The 22,876-nt window shown below is 34.8% G+C and overlaps 4 protein-coding genes across 13 annotated transcripts; 2 read left to right on the top strand and 2 right to left on the bottom strand.

Moving 5' to 3' along the window:
* Positions 1 to 2: 2 nt before the first annotated feature.
* On the top strand, positions 3 to 9,576 carry LOC148306627 (uncharacterized). The gene is made up of 2 exons (XM_088264611.1): positions 3 to 1,017; positions 9,182 to 9,576. The coding sequence occupies exons 1-2, from the start codon at positions 98 to 100 to the stop codon at positions 9,528 to 9,530; spliced, it is 1,269 nt and encodes a 422-aa protein (XP_088120737.1). The 5' UTR covers positions 3 to 97; the 3' UTR covers positions 9,531 to 9,576.
* LOC148306628 (zinc finger Y-chromosomal protein 1-like) lies at positions 4,738 to 6,293 on the bottom strand. The gene has a single exon (XM_088264619.1). It carries the CDS (start codon positions 6,234 to 6,236, stop codon positions 4,758 to 4,760), a length of 1,479 nt encoding a protein of 492 aa, XP_088120745.1. The 5' UTR covers positions 6,237 to 6,293; the 3' UTR covers positions 4,738 to 4,757.
* On the top strand, positions 7,641 to 18,135 carry LOC148306626 (uncharacterized). 10 transcript variants are annotated; one of them, XM_088264633.1, is made up of 7 exons: positions 7,833 to 8,012; positions 12,360 to 12,453; positions 12,832 to 13,064; positions 13,431 to 13,581; positions 14,244 to 14,393; positions 15,878 to 16,045; positions 16,628 to 17,166. In XM_088264633.1, the coding sequence occupies exons 3-7, from the start codon at positions 13,017 to 13,019 to the stop codon at positions 16,720 to 16,722; spliced, it is 612 nt and encodes a 203-aa protein (XP_088120759.1). In that variant the 5' UTR covers positions 7,833 to 8,012; positions 12,360 to 12,453; positions 12,832 to 13,016; the 3' UTR covers positions 16,723 to 17,166. The 10 variants fall into 10 exon arrangements, with proteins under 10 accessions (XP_088120761.1, XP_088120759.1, XP_088120758.1 ...); XM_088264635.1 differs by lacking the exons at positions 7,833 to 8,012; positions 12,360 to 12,453 and adding an exon at positions 7,641 to 7,791; XM_088264632.1 differs by lacking the exon at positions 7,833 to 8,012 and having other exon boundaries at positions 11,199 to 12,453; positions 16,628 to 18,135.
* Positions 18,122 to 22,463, bottom strand: LOC148306625 (proteasome subunit beta type-5-like). The gene is made up of 6 exons (XM_088264636.1): positions 22,275 to 22,463; positions 22,059 to 22,157; positions 21,851 to 21,950; positions 20,142 to 20,335; positions 19,240 to 19,378; positions 18,122 to 18,422 (listed from the first exon to the last, which is right to left on the bottom strand). Exons 1-6 carry the CDS (start codon positions 22,416 to 22,418, stop codon positions 18,241 to 18,243), a joined length of 858 nt encoding a protein of 285 aa, XP_088120762.1. The 5' UTR covers positions 22,419 to 22,463; the 3' UTR covers positions 18,122 to 18,240.
* Between the last annotated feature and the right edge of the window lie 413 nt (positions 22,464 to 22,876).

Here is a 22,876-nt window from a genome sequence, read left to right as displayed (position 1 = left end):
AACGTCAAAATTGCGTCAAGTTGGGCAAGTAAATTAATCTTTGATTCCGATTCGCGGATGTGTGAGGTACAAAAAGTAATTAGCTGGATAATTTACGATGGATAAAATAAACTCAACGTGTCGAGTTTGTCTAACGGAAGACAAATCTGGCGCTTCTGTTTTCGATTCACAGGATTCTATGAAATATAGTGATTTGATAAAGGAATACACAAGAATAGAAATAATACAACACGAAAACCTGCCGAGTATTATTTGTGATGACTGTACAGCTGAACTAATGGTAGTCGTTCAATTTAACGACAAATGTCGATACTCGAATAATAAACTGCAGGAAATCCTCAATTTAAATCTCGTCAAAAATGAAACCAATGACGACGAAAAGAAAGACGATCTTCCTATCCGTTTTCTAATTATTAACGGAACTGATATAAAGAATGATCAAATAAAAGAAGAAATTGAAGACTTCGAGACTTGCATGGAATCTTTGGATTATGATGAAGATTATGTGGAAGATGTCATCGTGAAGAAAAAGTATGGAAGATTTAAAAAACCAAAGTTATTTAAAACTAATTCAAAGCGTCTTAGAAAGGATTCAACAAAACAAAAAGATAAATACAAATTGTCAAAAGAAAAAAAGGTGTTTAAATGTGAGGAATGTAATTTATCCGTACAAAGCAGATCAGCCTTATTAATTCATAATAGAAAACACACCGGAGAGAGACCCTTCCAGTGCCCGACTTGTCACAAGTGCTTTGCTCTTCGTGGGACGATGAAGGAACATATAAGTAGATTACACACAAAGGAAACATACGAGAGAAAGTATGTTTGCGACGTCTGCGGAAAGTGTAGCGTCAAAAAGGCCGACCTTGTGGTTCACATGCGAATACACACTAAAGAAAAACCTTATAAATGTCCGCATTGCCCTCAGAGCTTTGCCCAGACAGGCACCCTCTCTTCCCATATCAGAGTCCACACTGGGGAGAAGCCATTCGCTTGTCACGCGTGCGGGAAGCGGTTTATAGCTCATTCCGCTCTAAGTAGACACATGTCCGTTCACACGGACGAAAGAAGGTTCAGATGCCACATATGCGAAAAACTGTTGAAGTCAAGCTATGCCCTCAAACAGCACCTAGTATTCATGCACACATCGGAAAAACCCCACATATGTGATAAATGCGGTGCAGCGTTTAATTGCTTAACTAATCTGCGGTCCCACCTGAAGGCCAAACATTCTGAACGTTCTGGACATTGCGAACATTGCAAACGGCCGTTTCCCAATATATCGGAACATATGAGAACACACAACGGGGACAAGCCGTTTAAATGTGATATTTGCGATAAAAAATTCACTATTCAGCGAAGTCTTACCGCGCATTTAATTAAGCATCGCAATTCAAACAAATTTGTTTGTTCTCACGATTCGTGTACTGCCGCATTTTCCCAACAATTTAGATTAAATTATCATATTTTAAAAGTTCACAACCGGCGCCACACCCATGTGTGCGAGATCTGTACAAGAGGATTTTTCCGTTCGTCTGATCTTGTTAAACATCTAAGAGCAAACAGCTGCAAAAGATATAAAAAAGAGACTGCATGCATTGATTTAAAATCGGAATAATAAATTCACAAGAATAATTACAATAAAAGAGACAATGTGATAAATTATTCACATTATTTATCATGAGATACCTGAGAAGAAACAAATGTTTTATTTGGATATACATATTTAATTTGGCTAGACCAACCTTAAGTCATTGGCAAATTCATTCCATCTTATATGAGATAAAAATGTTACTGTATTAATTTATTGAATCCCGAGTCTGCCAACCACAAAGTGTGAATATATTTTATATATATTTTATTCTATAATTTATATAGAAGTCATTCATGTACACGCAACCGTAATTCAATTTCATAAATATATTTGGGAGTACGCAGTATTCTTTCATGTCAGATGAACACTCTCAAGTGAAAGTTAACTACATATTGAAACACGTTTAATAAAGAAAAAAAACAAACCCAAAAGTATTGATTATAATAACTGATGCAAAAGCACTTCAAATAAAAAAAATAAGAATGGGTACTATTTTATTCATTCCTTGTAATAATCTGTCAATATAGTTGGAGACCATAAGCACCAAAAATGTAGACGTGCGAGCGACTGTATAGTTGGAGACCATAAGCACCAAAAATGTAGACGTGCGAGCGACTGGTGTCAGATCTAAGTACATATATTAATATATCATTGATTTCAGTATAATAATAATATTGATTGAATAAAAAGTTGTTACATGTTTTATTACTCATGATGCCTACAATTTATTTACCTCCAAAGTGTAGTAGGCATATTTGAGTAGTCCACTTGCAAACTACATTATGTAAAAAAATGAGTTTTTTAGCCAGTGGCGGTAATCAGTAGAAGATTAAATCTTCTTTTTCTTCTACCGATTTGAGCTTTTTTTGAGATTTGAGATTTTTTAAAGCAAACTGTCAATCGGCATAGCGAGTTTTGGCAGATTATGTTAAATATAGACATTAATATTTTAAATCTTCTACCGATTGCCGCCATTGGCTAAAAAACATTTTTTTATAAACATATTGTGGTTTGTAAGTATACTTCTCATTTGTCTTAGCATTCATATTTTTTTTTTGGTATTTTTTTTTAACATCAATAATTTAATGGATTTTTTTGGATGAACGAGGTAAACAACCTTAATTTTTTTAATTTAAAAAAAAAATTATCAAAAGAAATTAATTCCAGTCACTAAAATCATTCCTATGAATTAATTGTGTATAAGGGGATAAAAATGACCCAGGTTTAAAAAAAACTAATCCACTATTTAATGAAATATTTGTATGGGTATGCAGCGCCCTTGAGGTATTTTTTACAAAAATGGCGCTATATAAGTTATCCAAATTTATTATTATTATTATTATGGGGGATGTAAATGAATAATTTAAATAACTTTGTCATAAAATCACCATATATTATAACTTATGTCGACTGATTTCAAAGCAAACAGCTTCTTTCTCAAGACTAATTAATGCTAGATACTATCTACTTCATTTAAAAAAATATATATTTAGTAGTTAGTACTATTTTTTTCATTTTACAGGAAAAATTAAACATTTTATAAAGATAATGGTTTATAAGTATCACACACATGTAATACAGGGCTTAAATTGAATTATTTTACAATATAAAAAAAAAACAGTAATATGTAATTTAGTGGTTTTATAACAAAGTTGTATTTTAAGTTATAAAATAGAAAATCATGATGTTGGTGCTTCCAATATTGATTATATGAATAATTTAGATACTGATGTCTATTTTATATTATAAACAATATAATTTAATATTAAAGTGCTTCTTGTGAACATTTTGTGTTCTTTCTTCAATCCCTACTCGTTTCAATAATCACATCTCTTTATTATTTATATTGGAGATTGTTTCAGAACACGTTTGCTTTATTTTCTTACATTTCGTATTGTATTGCAGCATCCATCCGTCATAGTAAATGCAACAATGTATATATCAGTGGATGATGGATACTAAAGTCAGATAAATAAATATCCATAGAATATAAAAATATCAACCCTAATAATAGTCTTTCAAATGGTGCTCAAAAATCATATCATAGATCAAGATTGAAAAGTGGTAACTTGAGATGGCACCATTATAATAGCTAATCTGATGACAGACATCTCCTCGTGTAAATCTTCACTTACAAAATAAAACTGAATCTAATCAGTCAAGTATTGTAATTCCTAATAAATCAGATAACACACCAATACATTCCTCTTATCTTTCTGATCTGAAGTCCGTCAATTCCCTAGACAATTGGTGACCTTCTCTCCCTCATCTAAACTTCAGAGCGTATACGCAAACATACAATTCAGTAAGGTAGTGGCTGCGCGAAGAGCTGGATGTGTTTCCGCGCACAATTTTTTTTCAAGTGTGAATATTGGCATTAGATTTTTTCAGATCATATATTGAAAAAATGTTGTAATCATTTTTTTTACCTTCTTACCTTTCAATAACTCTTTTTGTTTCAAAATCATATATTTATTGTATTTTGAAGAAAAACTGATTTTTTAAATAAAAAACGGTGTTTTAAACAAAAAATTCAATAACTTTAAATGTTACCTGGGTTTAAAGAAAGTTAAGTTGCAGGCTATCTAATATCCCTTAATGGTGCATAGAGCAGTGGATCAAATTGATGCAATGTTGAGTTGATCCTTAATTATATGACGGCAAGGTAATTTGTCTTATGCTTTAGGTAATATTATTTTCCCAGGGTAATATTATTTTAAATAAATATGGTGAAAAAAACCTGTATGTTTATTGTGACCCCCAGAAATCTAACATATTAACCACTACACTAGAGGCAGACAAAACAATTTTGTTATTTTTACCTGCTGAATTAATACCACCCGCCGCCATGTGTAATGGTTAGCGTGTTTAGCTACCGTGCTGGAGGTCCGGGGTTCGATTCCCATTGGAGGGTGAAAATAAATATTAGTGATTTTACACTCTAATATTTACTTAATATTACCCTAGACTGGTCCGCAACGCAGGAGTGATCAACTTGCCTTTATGTAAGTAACGTTCAAGATAACGCTGCGTTAACACGATACAGCGCCCTATGCACCATGCATATAAGGGTTAGAATCAATAAGTTTTCTTGTAAAGTTTAAAGCTTATTCATTGGGATAAGTGCAATAAAAATCAAGTAAAATATTTTAATTCTTTTATTTCACTTTTCTAATTTCACTATTATTCCTTTCTTGCATCTTTCGCAACAGTCAGCTCTAACATGCTTCACGAGATCGCTTGAACGGAAAAATCCTCTCGAACATTTCTGACAGACATGGGTTGGACGCTTGCTGTGGACTTTCAGCATGTGATAATCTAATTTAAACCTCAAAGCGAATGCGGCGGTGCATGACTCGTGAGGGCAAGCGTATTTATTCGAATCACGGTGTCTAATCAAATGTCCGGTCAGGAATCTTTGCAATGAAAATCTTTTTTGGCAAATATGACATTCAAACGGTTTTTCTCCCGTGTGCGATCGCATATGTTCGGAGAGATTGGAATATGACTTATTGCATTCCTCGCAATACCCCGAACGTTCGGAGTGCTTTACTTTGATATGCGTTTTAAGATTAGGCAGTATTCTGAATGCCATTCCACATTTATCGCAGACGTGCGGTTCTACCGCTATGTGCATATTTTTTATGTGTTGCGCGAGAATGGTTTTAGTTTTTACTGGTGTATTACAAATGTGACAGACAAATTTCTTCTCAATGGTGTGAACGGATTTATGTTTCTGCAGAAGGGAGCTGGATGCGAACGCCTTTCCGCACGTTTCGCAGGAGTACGGTTTTTCTCCTGTATGGCTTCTGATGTGCATGATGCGAGTATTGGATTGTGAGAAAGCCATGGGACAGAGTGGACATTTGAGGGGTTTTTCCTTGGTGTGTATTCGCATGTGCACTATAAGATGACTCTTTGTAAAGCTCGCCTTTCCGCAGATGTCACAAATGAACTCTCTGCTTGTTGATTTCTTCTCTGTGTGAAGCCTCTCGATATGTTTGTTGAGTGTTCCTTTGACTGCGAAGCATCTCTCGCAAGAGGCGCACTGGTAAGGACGCTCTCCGGTGTGCTTTCTGTTGTGAATCAACAAAGCCGATCTGCTTGGAATAGACAGACTGCAAATCTCACACCTAAATAACTCTTTTTTGTTTACTTTAGATTTTTCCTCCTCTTTGGGTGAATCCGTTCTTGAATAATTTATTTCAGATTTTAAAGAAATAGTTCTTTTGTTTTTAACTATATGTATATCTTTGGCGGAATGCGTGCGTTTTATGCAAACCTCATTATCACTTTCTTGCTCTATCTTGCATTCTTTTATTGACACCAAATTGGTAGGGAGGCCCTCGATTTCATTTAAGTCATCATTGACTTCATATTTAAGAGTGACATCAAATTTGAAGATATCCTGTAATTTACTGTTTGATAAACGACATTTTTGGTTGAACTGAATAACTACCATGAGCTCATCTATACAATCGTCACAAATAATACTGGGTAAGTCTTTGTGTTGTATTATTTCCAATCCTGTATACTCCCTAATCAGATCGCTATACTTTGTGGAATCTCGCATTTCAAAAACAGAGCTACCAGATTTATTTTCTGCGAGGCATATTCGGCACGTGGAGTTTATTTTATTCATATTAATTTTTTAATTGCATATAGCAAATGCAAAATTATGTCTTGACAGTATTTGACTGATTCTGACGTTCCGAGCAGTGTTACCAGTATTACCCAAACATTTCGCCATATAAAATGTGTTAACTAGTACCAACTTATTTTTCCTTAAATCCATTGCAAACGAGTGATTTTTATTACAGTTTTCGATTATCGGAATTCTACACCTTTATTTTTTTTATTAATGATTTACAAAAAAATAAACGCACAAACTATGTTTTTATTTTATTTTAAAAAAAGTACAACATACAAAAACATGTTTTTTGTACAATATTTATTATTTTAATACTTCTACAAAAAAATCGTAAAATTCCATGAAAAAGAACAACTAACAAAACAAAATTATTCCAAAAATAAATACATAAAAAAATAGTAACACGGCGGTACACATCAAAATAAAAATAACACAAATAAAAATATCTTCATTGTAATTTAAAAAAAAAACAACTATAGACGCTTTGCGTGTCTGTTTTGGTACTGACTCGGAACAAGAACAGATATGTATCGTATAGTTGCATTAGCCATCCGATATCTTCCCGGTGACCGACAAGTTTCCGATCGTAGTTGGACGTTTGAGTTCGTTTGGCCGAGCTGAAATCATTCAAATATCAACGTTGCGTCGGACTCGGAGCTGTTGCGGCGATTTTTCACTGCTTTATGGAGAATCAGGTCGTCTGTTTCGTCTGTCTGACCATTTGAGTTACCGGTAAAAAATATTGCTTATCTCCAATATAGACAAAATCTAATACATACCTGTTTTGGTCGAATGAACTTGAAATGCAACAAAGTTGCACAACCTGCTTTCATTATCCGTAGTCATTAAAAATTCAAAGTAGATATAAATGAGCTGTTTAAAAATAGATAGTTTGTAAATCTTAAATAGATCGTATCAATCACCCTTATTATATTTGATGTACAAACAATTTTCTTTCATTTTAATTTTATAAATGCATGCTGTAAAATTTGCCCTCGGCACGGGAAATTCAGTGAAGGTACATTTTTGTAATTTGTAATTATTTGCATTATGAAATAAATAAATAATTATGTATTATACAATGGTAACATTATTCGGAACTGCAGCTGAAAAAATCTAACTCGTAGTGATATTAATCGAAATATTTCAATAACCGAAATTTATTTTCTTATAAATTCGACGAAAATGATTAAAAATTTCCTGAAGATCTTTTGGTTTTACGGCTATTGAATAGGATAATATTGCGATGTTATTTTTTTCAAAACAAGGGAAATTTGTGACACTACAAATTCGCCAGAGAAGCGCCTGGTTATATATATTTTATAATAAACACCCCCGTTTTTATTATAATTTCTCGGCCAATTTTTTTTACTCGGGAACTTTAATTGTACCATCCTTCTTCTTCTTCGTTTTAATGGCTTTTCACCCATCTTGGGTGTCTCGGATTAATGAAATCAAACGAAATGTTAAGTCCGAGAGAATCTAGCGAATGAAAGTTCGAGATAATCATTAAAGCGGCCTTGAGTATTTTACAAAACAGGGTTGTGTATGTAATCCAAAATTATTTTTATTTTTAATCGAATCCGTCACTCGAGAAGGTTTGCCGATCGTCTCAGATAAAATTTTTCAATGAATCTTTCGGGAGTGCTCTCGAAGTGATCGAGTATTTTATTAATCGAGTATTTTAATCATTTTCATTCGATTTTTCAACCGTAGGTCGAAACGTCAAAGGTGAATATATCGTGAAAATATTCATGAAAGCGAAATGTATGAATTATATTTGTTATATTCAAATTGAAAATGAATATGGATAAAATAAATTCTACGTGTCGAATATGCCTAGTAGAAGATAAATCTGGTAGCTCCGTTTTTGAATTGCAAGGATCCACAAAGTATAGCGACCTGATAAGGGAGTATACAGGACTGGAAATAATACAACACGATGACCTGCCGTGTATTATTTGTGATGAATGTACAGATGAGCTCATGGTTGTTATTCAGTTTAACCAAAAATGTCGTTTATCTAATAATAAATTACAAGATGTCTTTAAATTTAATGTACCCCTCAAATACGAAGTCGATGATACCTTAAACGAAGACGATGTTCCTATGAACTTAGCTGCAATAAACAAATGCAAGATAGAACAAGAAACCGTCGACGATGAGGTTTGCGTGGGACCTCTTCATTCTGCTGAAAATATAGATATAGTTTCAGACAAAAGAACTCATTCTTTAAAAATTGAAAGAAATAGTTCAAGAAAGAATTCAATTAAACGGGATGGGAAATCCAAACCTAGCAAAAAAGACACGTTTAAGTGTCAAGTATGTAGTTTGTCTAGTTCTAGCAGATCGGCTTTATTGATTCACAACAGAAAGCATACCGGAGAGAGGCCTTACCAATGTCCCTCTTGTGAGAAATGCTTCGCTATTAAAGGAACACTCAACAAACATATCGAGAGACTTCACACAGAGAAGAAACCAGCAAGAAGAGAGTTTGTTTGTGACATCTGCGGAAAGGCCAGCTTTACAAAAGGTGACCTTATAGTGCACATGCGAATACACACCAAGGAAAAACCTCTCAAATGTCCACTTTGTCCTATGGCTTTTTCACAATCTAATACTCGCATCATGCATATTAGAAGTCATACGGGAGAAAAACCATATTCTTGCGAAATATGCGGAAAGGCATTCGCGTCTCGCTCCCTCCTACAGAAACATAAATCTGTACACACCAAAGAAAAGAAATTTGTTTGCCACATTTGTAACACGCCAGTAAAAACTAAATCTATTCTCTTGCAACATGTGAAGAATATGCATGTACCGGTAGAACCGAATGTTTGCGATAAATGTGGAATGGTTTTCAGACTTCTGCCTAATCTTAAAATGCATATTAAAGTGGTGCACTCGGAACGTTCCGGATATTGCAACGAATGCAATAAATCATTTTCTAATCTGTCTGAACACATGCGAACTCATACCGGAGAAAAACCTTTCAAATGTAATATCTGCGAAAAAAGCTTTTTACTGCAGAGAAGTCTGTCGGGCCATTTAAGTAGACATCGCGACTCTAACAAATACACTTGTCCTCATGAGTCATGTACTGCTGCATTCCCATTAAGGTTTAAGTTAGATTATCACATGCTGAAAGTCCACAGCAAGCGTCCAACTCATGTCTGTCAGAATTGTTCGAGAGGATTTTTCCGTTCAAGCGATCTCCTGAAGCATGTTAGAGCTGACTGTTGCGACAGATGCAAGAAAGGAATAATAATGAAATCAGAAAAATGAAATACAGAATTAAAATATTTTATCATGATTTTCATTACACTAATCCTCTGACCTAGTAAATATGTATTACAAATATTTTGTGGGAAAAATTCATATGAAATAAACAGGTAAAATGGAATATTTAACAAACTGACTTCCCAATCTGAATCGATATCAGTACACGATGGTAAAAGCTTCTAATTCATCTTACCATCATCTGAACGTTGATTGACACAAGTTCTGTTTGAATTTTCATTTTTTAAAAGAATGTTGAATGGCTGGTACTAGGCAATATTTGGGAGACGAACGAGGTAAAAGGATAACAGTCTTTTTATTTCTCAGATCAGGATCAGGTCTTTTTATTTCTCAAAATAATATCAAAGGATAACAGTCAGTTGTTCAAAAACAGAATGCACATTCAACAATGGAGACATTCTCCAACCCAAAAAATAGTTCCACATCTAGCAGTGTAGTAATATAATTTAAGAGAAAAATCAATCAGGTTGTTGCACCTGAAATTTCGGATTTTTTACAAGTGAAATAAAAGGCTGCAACTATCGAGTGAAAATTATTTATTTTATGAAGTAAACGTCATTTACTCTACCAACGTCCTGGGAGCTTAAAAATTATATGCAGCCATTTTTCTTTTAAACCTCAGCTATTGTCACCAGCCTCTGACTAATTCATTTTCCTGAATGCATTATAGTCCTGTAGTCATATATTCAGTATTTTAATTTCCATTACCCTTTCAATTTTCATTACGAGATATAAATTTTTCCATCAGTTTTTAGGTGAATATGATTCATAAAACCATGGGTTTTATCATTGTAAAGGCAACTGGCATTATGAAAATAGGGATTGCAAATAAATAAGAAACATGTTGGAAATAATCGGAGACTTTGGGACAAAAAAACACATATCACAAAACCCATTTTTTACAGGACGGTAAAAACCAAATATTTTTGTAAAAATTTTATATATCGCAGGATATTTTTCATACCTGATTTGAGGGACATAGAAATTTCAATGACATTTTCTTTCTGCGGAATCTAAAAATGAAATTATAAAATGTTGGACATTTGTTATTTTTGGCCCAAAGTGTTAAATTTTAATATGCATATATTATTATTTTAAAAGACTCAAGATTTACAGGTCACATTCAATCACAAATGAACCAGAGTAACTTAAAGGTTTTGCATCTCAGTTTATTGCTATTTGCACTCAGATTCCTTTTTTTATCTGGTAGGATTTATTTCCTAAACTTCTACCCCTTATGTGCCCCATGACGTGAGTGCAGTGGTTTGATAAAAAAATATTTAATCAAATTTGTTATTCTCAAACATCTCGTATACACCACTATGTAATACTAAGTGATGAAGACTGTTATTCCAGCGGTTATTATGCTGATTTTAATTCAACGCGGACGGTCTCTTTCTTATATCTTTTACCGCAGTTAGTTTTAAGATGTCTTCCGAGGTCGGATAAACGGAAAAAGCCTTTTGTGCAAACCTCACAAATGTGGGTGTGTTTCCTGTTGTGAATCTTTAAAATGTGATAGTCTAAGCTAAATTGCTGTGAGAATGCGGCGGTACACGAGTCATGAGGACAAACAAATTTGTTTGAATTGCGATGTTTGATCAAGTGCGCATTGAGAGTCCGCTGTATAGCAAATTTTTTGTTGCATATTTCACATTCGAATGGTCTCTCTCCATTATGCTTCCTCATGTGTTGGGATATATTGATAAATGTCCGTTTGCACTGTTCGCAGTATCCGGAACGATCTGCGTTTTTGTGGGTGTGAATTAATACTATGTGTTGTTTGAGGCTGCCACTCGACTTCAATCGTTTGCCGCATATGAGGCATTTGTATTTCTTTTCGCCCGTGTGAACGGTCATGTGTCTTGTTAGAGTGGTGTGGGCTATGAAACGCTTCCCGCACAAGTGACAAGCGAAAGGTTTCTCTCCGGTGTGCACTCGGATGTGGGACGTGAGGGCTCCCGTTTGTACGAACCTCCGAGGGCAGTGCGGACATTTGAAAGGTTTTTCTGTATTGTGTATTCGCATATGAACAACAAGATCCGCCTTTTTGACGCTGCACTTTCCGCAAACATCGCAAACATACTGTCTTTCGATATCCGTATGTAATCTGCTAATGTGTTCCTTTAATGTTCCACGAAGCGCAAAGCACTTTTGGCAATCCGGGCACTTGTAAGGTCTCTCTCCAGTGTGCGTTCTACTGTGAAGCAATAAAGCCGCCCTACTCCTAATTGATAAATTACATTCCTCACATTTAAACATGTCTTTTTTTACTGTTGAATCTTTAGTGAAACTCTTTGGATTAGGTTTTAATAACTTAGGTTCTTTGGATCTCGCACATTTTTTCTTCACTTCGACATCTTCTACATAATCTTCATTACGATCCGGAGATTCAGCGCAAGTCCCAGAGTCTTCAATTTCCTCTTTTATTGTATCATCCTTTATATCGCTTACATTGACAGCTTGGAAATGTACAGGGAGTTCTTCTGCCTTCACCTCATCATTACTAATTTCACTTTTAACATTTAAATTGAAAATTTCGTTTAGTTTATCATTTGAATGTCGACATCTATCGTTAAATTCAACAACGACCATGAGATCTTCTCTACAGTCGTCACAAATTATACTTGGGAGGTTATCGTGTTGTTTTATTTCTATTCTTGTGTATTGTTCGATCAAATCACTGTATTTCACAGAATTATGCGGTTCGAAAACGGATGTGCCGGTTTTTCCCTCCGTTAGACAAATTCGACACGTTGAGTTTATTTTATTCATTGTAATCATGAAGTTCATTTGAGTTTATTACAATAACAGCTAAATTCGTCCGAATTTATTCGACTAACTTGCCACAAATCCATTTGACATTTAGTTCCAAAATAAAGGACAAGGACGTCAAATATTTCTACAGGTAAGCAGGTAGGTCCATTTGACTTAATATCATGAAGTTGGCAAAATTGAAGTTTTACTGCTGATCGCTGTTTTGACGTTTCGCCGACTTTCGGTTTTGAATTAATTTTGTGGGGGAAAATATGTAAATAAAATCGATCAAAATGAAGGCATTTTTTAAGCACATGTTAAGATGCAAGAATAGTGTAAAACGGAATTTTTCTTTGAGTTCTACGCATTTAAATAAAAGTTAGTTATTGAGAGGTTATGTTAAAAAAATATATGTATTTATCAATGATAAATTATATGCGCATGTCGATTTCCCGCCTTGAACGGATATTTAATTAGCTACTGGCTTCTACCGGCTTACTATAATTTAACTTAAATTACTATTTTGCAGATGTTGTAATAGAAGATTTCAATGGTGTCAGAACAATTTGTATAAATAGACCATCTAAACGAAATTGTTTAAATGTTGAAACTTTAAATCAGTTATTAGAAGAATTTAGAAAATTTGATGAAGATAGCAGTTGTAAAGTTGCTGTACTACATGGAGAAGGCGGAAACTTTTCTTCGGGATTTGATATGGAAGAGATTGCAGAAAAAGGATATGCACCTTTTCTAGACGTTGTGGTGAGGATAATTTAAGTTATTTATTATTTGTTTAATCCAATGATGAATTTGTTTGAGGTTTATCAAAAATATAATAAAATGTTGACACCCTAAGGGCGTTTGTCCACTACACGGGATTTGACCGTCCGGCAGTCCGGTTTTGAAAAATGAAAGCAACTACGACAGTTTAGCGTGATCGAATTTACGCGCAACGTGTTCACGCACCGATCAAGAGCACCGATCGGAAAAAATATGGACAAAAGCACAAGCCAATCTAAGCCAATCGTCGTTTTAAAACGCTAACTGACGTGCCGGGCGCTAAAATTACACATGTTACGTAACGACGAAATGCTCCGGTCAGTCTCCACCTTAAACTTTGTTTTTTAGGGTCCGCTTGAGGGACAGCCTCTGTGTAGAAAGCCAATAATTGCAGCGGTTTGCGGTTACACGGTAGCGGAAGGGTTTGAGTTGGCTCTCGCTTGCGATCTCAGAGTCATTGAAGATACCGCTTCCTTAGGAGTTTTGGGTAGACGTTTTGGTCAGTATCCTCCCTGTTTGTTTTGTTTTTGAATTGCCTAACGTCCAAGTGACTCTGAAATCTAGCTATGGCTTATGCAACACCCCTTATCATGACCCTACTCAGGCTCAAACTTTTAAGTTTCATAGCCTATGCCTATTCGTGAGTGGATTTACTCTTTATGTTAAAGAGTAAATCCACTCACAAAGTTACTATAATTTCATGTAATTCATGAGTGAAAATTCTTGGCAAAAACACTTGCTATCTCGATAAAGGCATGAGTTTATAAGTCTTTGAAATTGTTTTTAGATTAGCTAGGATTTTTTCACCACCCATCCCGATAAATCAAGAGTCTACTGTAACTTGATCTACTGTAGAACGGGGCTACTTGAACTTTGATGTGTTACTTGAGCCCAGTACAAAAAAAATATTTAGATTGTGGTATCGATCAAAGTATCGTGACAATAAGTATCACCTGTCAGGGAAACAATGAATCATGTCGATACGTTCATTATTGTAGACCAAATACAGATCTAAATATTTTTTTTGCACTGGGCTCAAGTAACACATCAAAGTTTAAGTAGCCCCGTTCTACGGTATTTGTTTTCAATATTCTTTGGACTAATGGTTTTTATCAAAACTTTGTTTAGAATACCTGTATTTTAATATATTTTTATTCTTAGGTGCGCCATCGGTTTTGGGTGGTGCGAAAAGATTGTCTCAGTTGATTGGAGGTTCGAGGGCCCTTGACTTGACAATAACTGGGCGACTTATCACTGGGACTACAGCTCACGAGTGGGGATTGGCAGCCAGGAGTGTTTCCACTGGAACTGGTATGTACTATATGGAATATCATAGAACTGATGCATTATTACTACGTAATTGGAATTCACATCTGCGTTATTAAGATGATACATACAGTGAAACCCAGATTTAACGTTTTCCCGCCAATTGCTTCTAATTATTTCAATCGTGATTTATTTCAGTATGTGTATTGGTCAGCACGCTCGGTTACCGTACTGGAGGTCCCGGGTTCGATTCCCAGGGGGGGTCAAATAAATATAAGTGATTTTTTCACTATCATTATTATTCATTTATTCAATATTACCTTCGACTGGTACCTGAAGTGGAGGGCTGATCACCTTTCCTTCATGTGTTAACGATCAAGATAACACTGCGTTTAATGATGCAGTGCCCTATGCACCATTGGGGTGCGGATAAGGGTTTGAATGAAATGAATGTGTAATACCCGCTTTTAGGGTTTTTTGCCGGCAAATTATTTAAAAAATATTCAAAATATGTGAGTTACGACAGTGAGTTGGTGCAGTACGATAAACTTGAAGAGATTAAATAGTGGTTGGTCAGTGCGTGGGCCAGCAATGTTCCCATCGGTGGTTCGATCATTCCTGAAAAGGCATTGCAGATTGCCAACTGACTCTTTATCCAAGGGTTTAATGGTGAATGATGATGGATGGATTGATCTCAGTAAAGTACATGGAGTGTCTTAAAACAAATTTCTCAAGCACTGGTGGCATTTAAATCGGAATTTTTAAATGTGTATACAGGATTAAAAAATAATTACTCAAGAAAACAACTAACTTCTTTATGGATAATTTTGTGATGATTGGTTTGCTTCTTTCATGGCTGGTCTCCACTTGTCTCTTCAATTCGGTGTACCCGCTACAACGCAATGTCGGAAATAATTTGGCCCATGTAGATTAAGCGGGGTCATCCTCTGTAGTTTGTGCCTTCGCACATGCCTTCTGCAATCGTAAGAAGCAGGCCTGGGGGTCCCATATTATGGCCCATCAATAAAATAGCACAACACTGGGTCATCTGGCTCAGTGTTGTGCTATTTGATTGAGTAAGCATCTAGATTCCCCAGCCCTACTTAATACCTCGTTCCCAAATGTTCCGACCAATGAATCTCCAATAAATGCCTTCAGCCGCCCCCGTTCTGCCTGCCTGATACTCCATGTTTCACTTCCATATAACAGTATGCTCCAGACTAGAGTTTTAACTAAGGTTTTTCTTATTTTTAAACTTATATGTATTATAAGATGATTCTTATAATATAAGTAACGTAATAACTAATTTACATGATTTAAAAAAAATAAAAAATACAACGTTGTTTTTTCAATACCCTTTTGCATTTTTTCACCATTTAGGTTTTTTTTTTCAGTCCTTTAAAAAATTTAAAATAGGGGTTTCACTGTATTATACATATTGATATTTGTGTAATCTTGCATCTATGAAAATATGAAGAAACTTTTCCAGTATTATATTTCAACATGTATAAGTTTATTTTTTTTTTCAGCACTAGGTCAAGCTATAAATTTTGCAGGATCCTTGACTAAATTTCCTCCAAGTGCTTTACAGTATGACAAACTGAATATATACGAATCACAAGATATAACGGAACTTGAAAGGTTAAGAGTAGAGGCAATTAAGGAAATGGATTTAAATTCCGCTAAATTCAAAGAAGGTAAACTTAAAAACAGTCATCTCTTTTCTATACATGTTGATACTTTACATTCACATAGTTTTACTGATTAATACATAACTGTTTTCATTGCTATTGTGACATTACAGACTGGTCTATGAAGATTTGTGATTTAGTCAGTAAAATCAATTTTCCACTTTGTCCAAATATTCATATTTTTTCCATCAATTTCTATTCTACATTTAAGACTTTTCTTGACCTTTCCGGGATTACAAAAATTGATGTCCGACTTTCTCTGGGGAGTGGGTTCTTTTTACATGATTTTTATTTTCATTAAATTGATGTACATATTATTAAATTAGAAATTATATTAAAATAATTTAAAAAACAAAAAAACACATATTCAAAATACTTTTCAATTATGACAAAATTACTTTCAAATATCCACAGATGTCATTGATATACAAGTTACATCATACTAACTGACAGACGGACTTCGACATTCATTAACACCCATACTCCTTTTAGGAAAATTGGTACCGGCGTTCATTTACGTCCATGCTCCCGGACTGGTAACTTAAGATCAACATTTTTTTTACATTATGTTTTTTATTTGATTTGCAGGAGTTGGAAAGCATGGATCTTTTAAAAATTTAATGATAAAGGATATCTCACATTGGGAACAGGAGGATGCTTTTGAACAAGGAAAATTAAGATAGTACATATACATAACGTGTATAGTTAGCAAATACAGATTTTTTAAAGCTCATCTTTTATCAATGTAAAAATACTTCACACTAACACATCGGTTATGGTGAAGTTTGACACGGTCAATATTAGATCGCATTGAAATAATGAAAGAAAAGAATGGATATTTTTGTATTATATTGACATCTATCAGATACACATCAAAGCAAGACAAGAAATTAGGCATTTACAACATGTTTTTTGTATATGAAGTTGAAGGTAACCGAGATGCAAAAAAATGTGCATACCGCCGTGCGACATAAGGTTTTTGAAACTCACAAATATTTGCACGCCGAAACAATATGTTAATAGTGACTCCGTTGGGAATGAAACTTGAAACCTGAGTAAGTTAGATAAATACAGTAATACCCTGCTTAATGCCACCCCTATTTATGCTGTTCCGCAGTATTCACCAAGGAAAGGAAAAATGCAATCTTTTACTCGGGGACTTCTTAAAGGTGGGGACTGACCGGAGCATTTCGTGGCAACGTCGCTCGCGGCAAGTGCTCCGACTATGAATGGAGCGCTCGGCTCGCTGTACTGACTATACAAACGCTTGCGTCGTAACGTAACACGTTACAAAATGGCTCCGGTCAGTCTCCACCATAAAATTTATGCGTGTCGACTGTTATGGTCACAAGTACGGCGTGTCGACTCCCAATTAGTTTATACCATTTTGGGTATGTTCATTCCCAATAACTTTATATATGTACTACAATACTGTTTTGTCGTTTGAAACGCATTACTTTTTGTATATAATTGCGATAATTGAATACTGTGTATAAAAATGGCAGACATGTGTGCAAGAAAGTGTGTTATTTTGCTGTACTGTTGTCATTTAAATATCGCTCATTCCTTTCAACGTCATATATCAAAAAACTTTTTGTTTCAGGAGATTGTTTTTAAAGTTTAAAAATATAATAAAATGTATTAAAAATAAATACCAAGCCACTTATTAAATTTTTTACTGTGCAACAGATCTTTTTAGGTACAACCTGGATGTTTTTTCTCCATTTTGAAAATATTTGGTATATTTAAAAAAATAATTAAACGATCCTTTTCTTCAAAATGCAAAAACAACACTTTCTGCCCTGTAGCGGGTAAATATTAAGTTAAAAATATGCCGCTTTTGCTGGGATATAGTATATTTTCTGGGCATTCCGAAAACATACAAAACTGAAAATTGGCCATTTTTGATATATGACGTTCTTGAAAGGAGTGAGCGATATGTGGAAAATAGACTCCGCTTAGCGCTGAACTTCGTTTAGCACGCCATTTGCTGTCACGGATTACCCTGTGCAAAGCAGGGTATTATTGTATATATGTTGCCTCTAGAATCATAAAAATTAATATAATACAAATAAAACAATGTTTAGTAAAAAAAAGAAGATATATTTCAAATTAAAAAAGCCACATCCTTAGTGAAACATTGGTGTATGGGTTTACTAAATAAGAAAATTTTAATGGCTCAATCGTAGTAAAAATATTGATTAGGTCATCGCAACTTCAACAGGCTTCCCTTCCTTATCAGCTTGATACTTGTAATGGAGGTCCATGCAGTCGTCATCGGAGATGCGCTTCCATCCGTTGACCGTCATGTGGTACACTCTGACGATGCCTCCGGAGTATGCATCACGGTGGGTGGCATGGTAGATTGCTCGGCGACCAAGTTCTATGGAAAAATTAATATTTGTAAATAAGTCAAATTTATAAGGGAACTAGAAAACTATGCAATTTAACTCCGTAAAACCATCAGAGGTATATCTAGTAATCATTTAAGATAATTGTCACACATCAAATTGATGGTTTTGTAGATGGAAGACATTTGCTGGTATCCCAAGATATTCTTAAGGGCTATCACTAGTCAAAGGACATCCAAAACTTTATTTAAAAAAATAATGGTACATATTGCACAGTCCTCGCATATTTTCTGGATCTTACGCCTAAGCGTTTTATGGCGTTATATGTTTTTACAAACTTTTCGGATTTCATTTCCACTATCAGGACTTATTCCTACATACACTATCGTAATTCACAATTTTTCTCTCTCTATGTATTATGTATGAATTTCATTTGCGAAGAGGGGACGAGTTAGTTTCTCAAATTCAATAATAATATTGTAGTAATATCTGGACTAGGATTTATTTTATACTATAGTAACATTCCGTTATAAATATTTTTCTGAACTTGAAACCACAATTAGGAATTGATAAAATATTTATTCAGGTAAATTAACTTTTTTTTTTACTTTTTCGAGTTTTTGTGGCGTATTTTCAGAATATTTTTCCAAATCATATACAATTGGAAGCATTACAAGATTTTTTTTACATTTTGAGGGATGTGCCACAATGCTTGTTAATTTAAAGCCTTTCGTGATAACTTGGTACATATCTGCAGAGTAAATCAGTTTATTTTTTAAAAATACTTTATATTAGGTATTCAGGGCTTAGAATAGTTTGATCAGGAAATAAAATACAAAATGGTGTTACCAAAGGCTTCTTCGTCACTCATATCCCACTTGAATCCCGAGTCGAACACTCCGAGAGCGTAGATAGACCCGGAACCCGCTGAGAAGCACTTCCCGGGAGTCCTGGTGCCTTCCGAGTCTACGTAGTACAGGTTGGGCCCCTGCCAATAAAGACCATATTAAAAAATATATATTGGAACGACATATTCTTTCAAACTGAATTGTTATTACATTTGTCATTTTACATATGGCTTACATCTGGTAGTATGAAAGTCTTAATGGCATGACTGATTAGAAATACTACATGTATTTGTATTATATCCTTTAATTTTAAAACAGACTTTTGATTGTTTGTGATTATAATTTTAAATGGATGAGGGTAAGACGCAGGGGGTAATGATGCTCTTTTCATAAAACAATGAAAGTTTTAACGTGTTTAGGGAATACAGGCACAAATGGGTTTTAATTAGTTCCCTGTACTCGCATGTGTTGATGGAAACAGCAGGATTAGAAATTTCACATGTGTTATCGCTGCTTCTTCCTAACTAATGTAAGTTCAGACAATAGATCTAGGACATTAGTTATGATTTATTTGGAGTCCCATCCCAGTAAAAAAAATGTACGACGCGGAGTAGGTGTATTGTTTTAGCGTTTGAGCTCTTGTATTTTTTTTTTGTAGATTGATATATTCCTTTCAAATAATATACTAGATCTATGGGACGAATATATCGTACGTTGTTTCATTTTTCATATCATACAATAAGTTAGGTGTGTGTTTTGATCTCCGCCAAACCTGTGAGACTGACTCACCGAACCCCTGGGGTTCGATTGAACCCAGGTTAAGTTCCACTGATTAAAAGTATAAATATGGAGTTCTACAAAATTATTGCAAAGTCAATGAAAAAACAAATATTGGGGTCTTACCCTCTTGTCCCACCCGGCTAGCATCATGCCCATACTGAGCCCCATTCCCTTGTAGCTGTACACCAGGTTGGCCATGAGCTTGGAGGCGGCGGCGACACTGATCCGCTCCCTGTTGCGCAGCTCGTACAGCCGGCACTGCTTGGCCAGCACGCGGTCCCAGTACACGCAGTCTGCGGCGCCACCCGCCAACGTTCCTGATTAAAGCGATATATTTAATTTATCTTTGAGATGTGCAAAGAGTAAATTCAGCACGGGAGAGAATCTTTTGCAAAGTCTGAATCCTTGGTGTACTCAAATCGTGTCACCCACAGGGCAGATAATTAAACAGTATCAAGCTATATATTATTATGTTTCTTATCTTCATCTGCACCTAATTGTGCATAGGGGACTGCATCAGATTGATGCAAAGTGAACACATTGTTTGCGGGAAATGTTTTTCTTTTACATACTGATGGTAGAGAGCGGGAGACGATTATAAGGATTTATTTTTTATTTTTAAAGGAATAACCCGCAAAGCCTCTATTAGAGGCTTTTCTGCAGATAGGATAGTAAAGATAGGTAAGGTTAATGTGAAAAATACATCACAAACACCCAGACCATTTGAAAATAAAACTTCCTTGAATTAATTTTGCACTTGGCGGGAATCAAACCCGCGACGCCAGTTTCGCAGTCGAGTATCTGCCCAACTACGCCACAGCGCCTGTGTTTTATTTGCTTACTTTTGGTAGAGCACGAGAGACGCCAATAAACATTGTACATATGGATATTGGGTGTTGCAATTACATGTGATAAATATACTGAGGGTCGGGCGGCAGACTGTCCGAGTGTAATTAGGGTCGGGGTTGATGAAAAAAATAGCCCAATAACAATGAGTTAAGTTGTATATTAATTATTAGAAACCAAGTCTTACGATTCAGGTACCAGTCCAGGGTAATATTGAATAAATACAGTAGAACCTCTGTTATCCGGATTTTTGATTATACAAATCGGTCAAGGTAAAATAAACATAAAAATATTAATTTACAAAATGCACATTGTATCTACCGTTGTTACGTGTAACGCATAACATTTTGGTCGTTGCTTTTTGTATTGTTCTCAATGACATTCTGGAAAATATAAGTTATCTTGGGCAACATTTGCAGTATTCGCGATTTAGCAGCTTCAAAAAGAAATGAATGAATGAATAGCTTGAAGCAGAAATTGATTGATATTTTTTAGTCAAAATTATTTTATATTGTAAATCGTGAATTTAGACTAAAAATCATAAATTTTTCTATATCCAGATTACCTTCATCCACAGTTAATAATAATAATAAAACCCTTATCCGCACCCCAATGGTGCATAGGGCACTGCGTCATATAAACGCAGTGTTATCTTGATCGTTTTACACATGAAGGAAAGGTGATCAGACCTCCGCTTCAGGTACCAGTCTAGGGTAATATTAAATAAATATTACAGTGAAAAAATCACTTATATTTATTTTACCCCCCTTGGGAATCGAACCCGGGACCTCCAGAACGGTAGCCGAGCGTGCTGACCATTACACTACGGAGGCAGACATCCACAATTAGTTTGGATAATTAAGATTCTACATGCACTTGATGATATGTCATTTAATTTGTGACTGTAGCAAATAATTTTAATAAACAGTAGATAATTTTAAGACTTGTTGGGCTTAAGATTTGTTTACGTATCATTTAAAGCTTACCCAAGAGGAAATCATTAATCTCTACAATCTTCTTCATGGATTGTGAACCGATGAATTGCCCGCCTGTGGCACGAGAATCCACTGCCAATACTACACCACCCTAAAAATGGTAATTTTCAATCAAAAACTTGTTGAAATCGACGATGAATTGCGAACAAAAAGTATTTTCATATTGTAAATATCAAATAACAAGATAATGACAAGTTACCTGATATTGAAATCCTAAGGTAGTCGTTCCGTGGTCAAAATGCATCTTGATTCCTTTTCCCGTGCCATCGTCTTTAAATCTACTGAGATTTTCGGCAGGCTGTAAAAACAATAATGTTAAAATATCTTAGTGCGATATGTTCATTAGAATTCGATGCAGTTTTTAAATACATATAATGATTGGCAGTTTTGTAATTGCACATAACCTAAGACTTACGTTTGGAAAAGGCGGTACGCTTAGTTCGCAGTTAGCGGTGAAATTTCTGGTCTGGTTGAAAACATCACTGTTTATTTCGTTATACCGGTCTAAGGGGCTAATGTTTAGTTTACTTTCCAAGCCACAATACTCGATTAAAGCCATCTTCAGGATCCAACAATGACAGCAAGAATTACAAAAAGTTGTGACAAATGACAAGCGACAAAATGAATCTGTAGCCTGAAGTAAGCAACGGAAAAATAAAAGGCGCCAACTTAATAATTATAAATTGGTAGATTAAGTAAGTAGGTACCTAGAAAAATATAAATGGGGCAAGAAGTAGATAAAACTAAAAAGCGTCAAATGGTGATTAGATCTTCTTTTGTATTATTATTTTATATTATTTCTATTTTTTTTATCTTTATAGCCTATTTTTCGGATTAGATTTGAAAATATTATACGTTTTTATAAAAGTATTTTTTCTCAAGAAAAGCGCCTAAAATACATAAATCTCCGTGCCTTACTATAATTTAGAATCAAGTAAATTTGTTGCAATGCAGTGTATTTCCTTAGAAATAGACAGAGAAATATTTTTTTATTGCAATCAAAGTAGCAAAACCTTG

This window comes from Brachycentrus maculatus, unplaced genomic scaffold (genome assembly GCF_059751285.1).
Source record: "Brachycentrus maculatus isolate JH-2025_06_01 unplaced genomic scaffold, ASM5975128v1 h1tg000234l, whole genome shotgun sequence".
Taxonomy (NCBI): domain Eukaryota; kingdom Metazoa; phylum Arthropoda; class Insecta; order Trichoptera; family Brachycentridae; genus Brachycentrus; species Brachycentrus maculatus.
The sequence above is the reverse complement of the archived record's forward strand: the minus strand, read 5'-3'. Positions and strand labels throughout refer to the sequence as shown.

Excerpts from the sequence above, each read along its gene's own strand:
- LOC148306627 (XM_088264611.1), top strand. The coding sequence starts at position 98 with ATGGATAAAATAAACTCAACGTGTCGAGTTTGTCTAACGGAAGACAAA. Across the intron at positions 1,018-9,181 it reads CACGCGTGCGGGAAGCGGTT|TAAATCATTTTCTAATCTGT; the intron begins TATAGCTCATTC and ends CAACGAATGCAA.
- LOC148306628 (XM_088264619.1), bottom strand. The coding sequence starts at position 6,236 with ATGAATAAAATAAACTCCACGTGCCGAATATGCCTCGCAGAAAATAAA.
- LOC148306626 (XM_088264625.1), top strand. The coding sequence starts at position 12,596 with ATGAAGGCATTTTTTAAGCACATGTTAAGATGCAAGAATAGTGTAAAA. Across the intron at positions 14,394-15,877 it reads GAGTGTTTCCACTGGAACTG|CACTAGGTCAAGCTATAAAT; the intron begins GTATGTACTATA and ends TTTTTTTTTCAG. Across the intron at positions 16,046-16,627 it reads TTCCGCTAAATTCAAAGAAG|GAGTTGGAAAGCATGGATCT; the intron begins GTAAACTTAAAA and ends TTTGATTTGCAG.
- LOC148306625 (XM_088264636.1), bottom strand. The coding sequence starts at position 22,418 with ATGGCTTTAATCGAGTATTGTGGCTTGGAAAGTAAACTAAACATTAGC. Across the intron at positions 22,158-22,274 it reads GCGTACCGCCTTTTCCAAAC|CCTGCCGAAAATCTCAGTAG; the intron begins GTAAGTCTTAGG and ends TTGTTTTTACAG. Across the intron at positions 21,951-22,058 it reads CCTTAGGATTTCAATATCAG|GGTGGTGTAGTATTGGCAGT; the intron begins GTAACTTGTCAT and ends TACCATTTTTAG.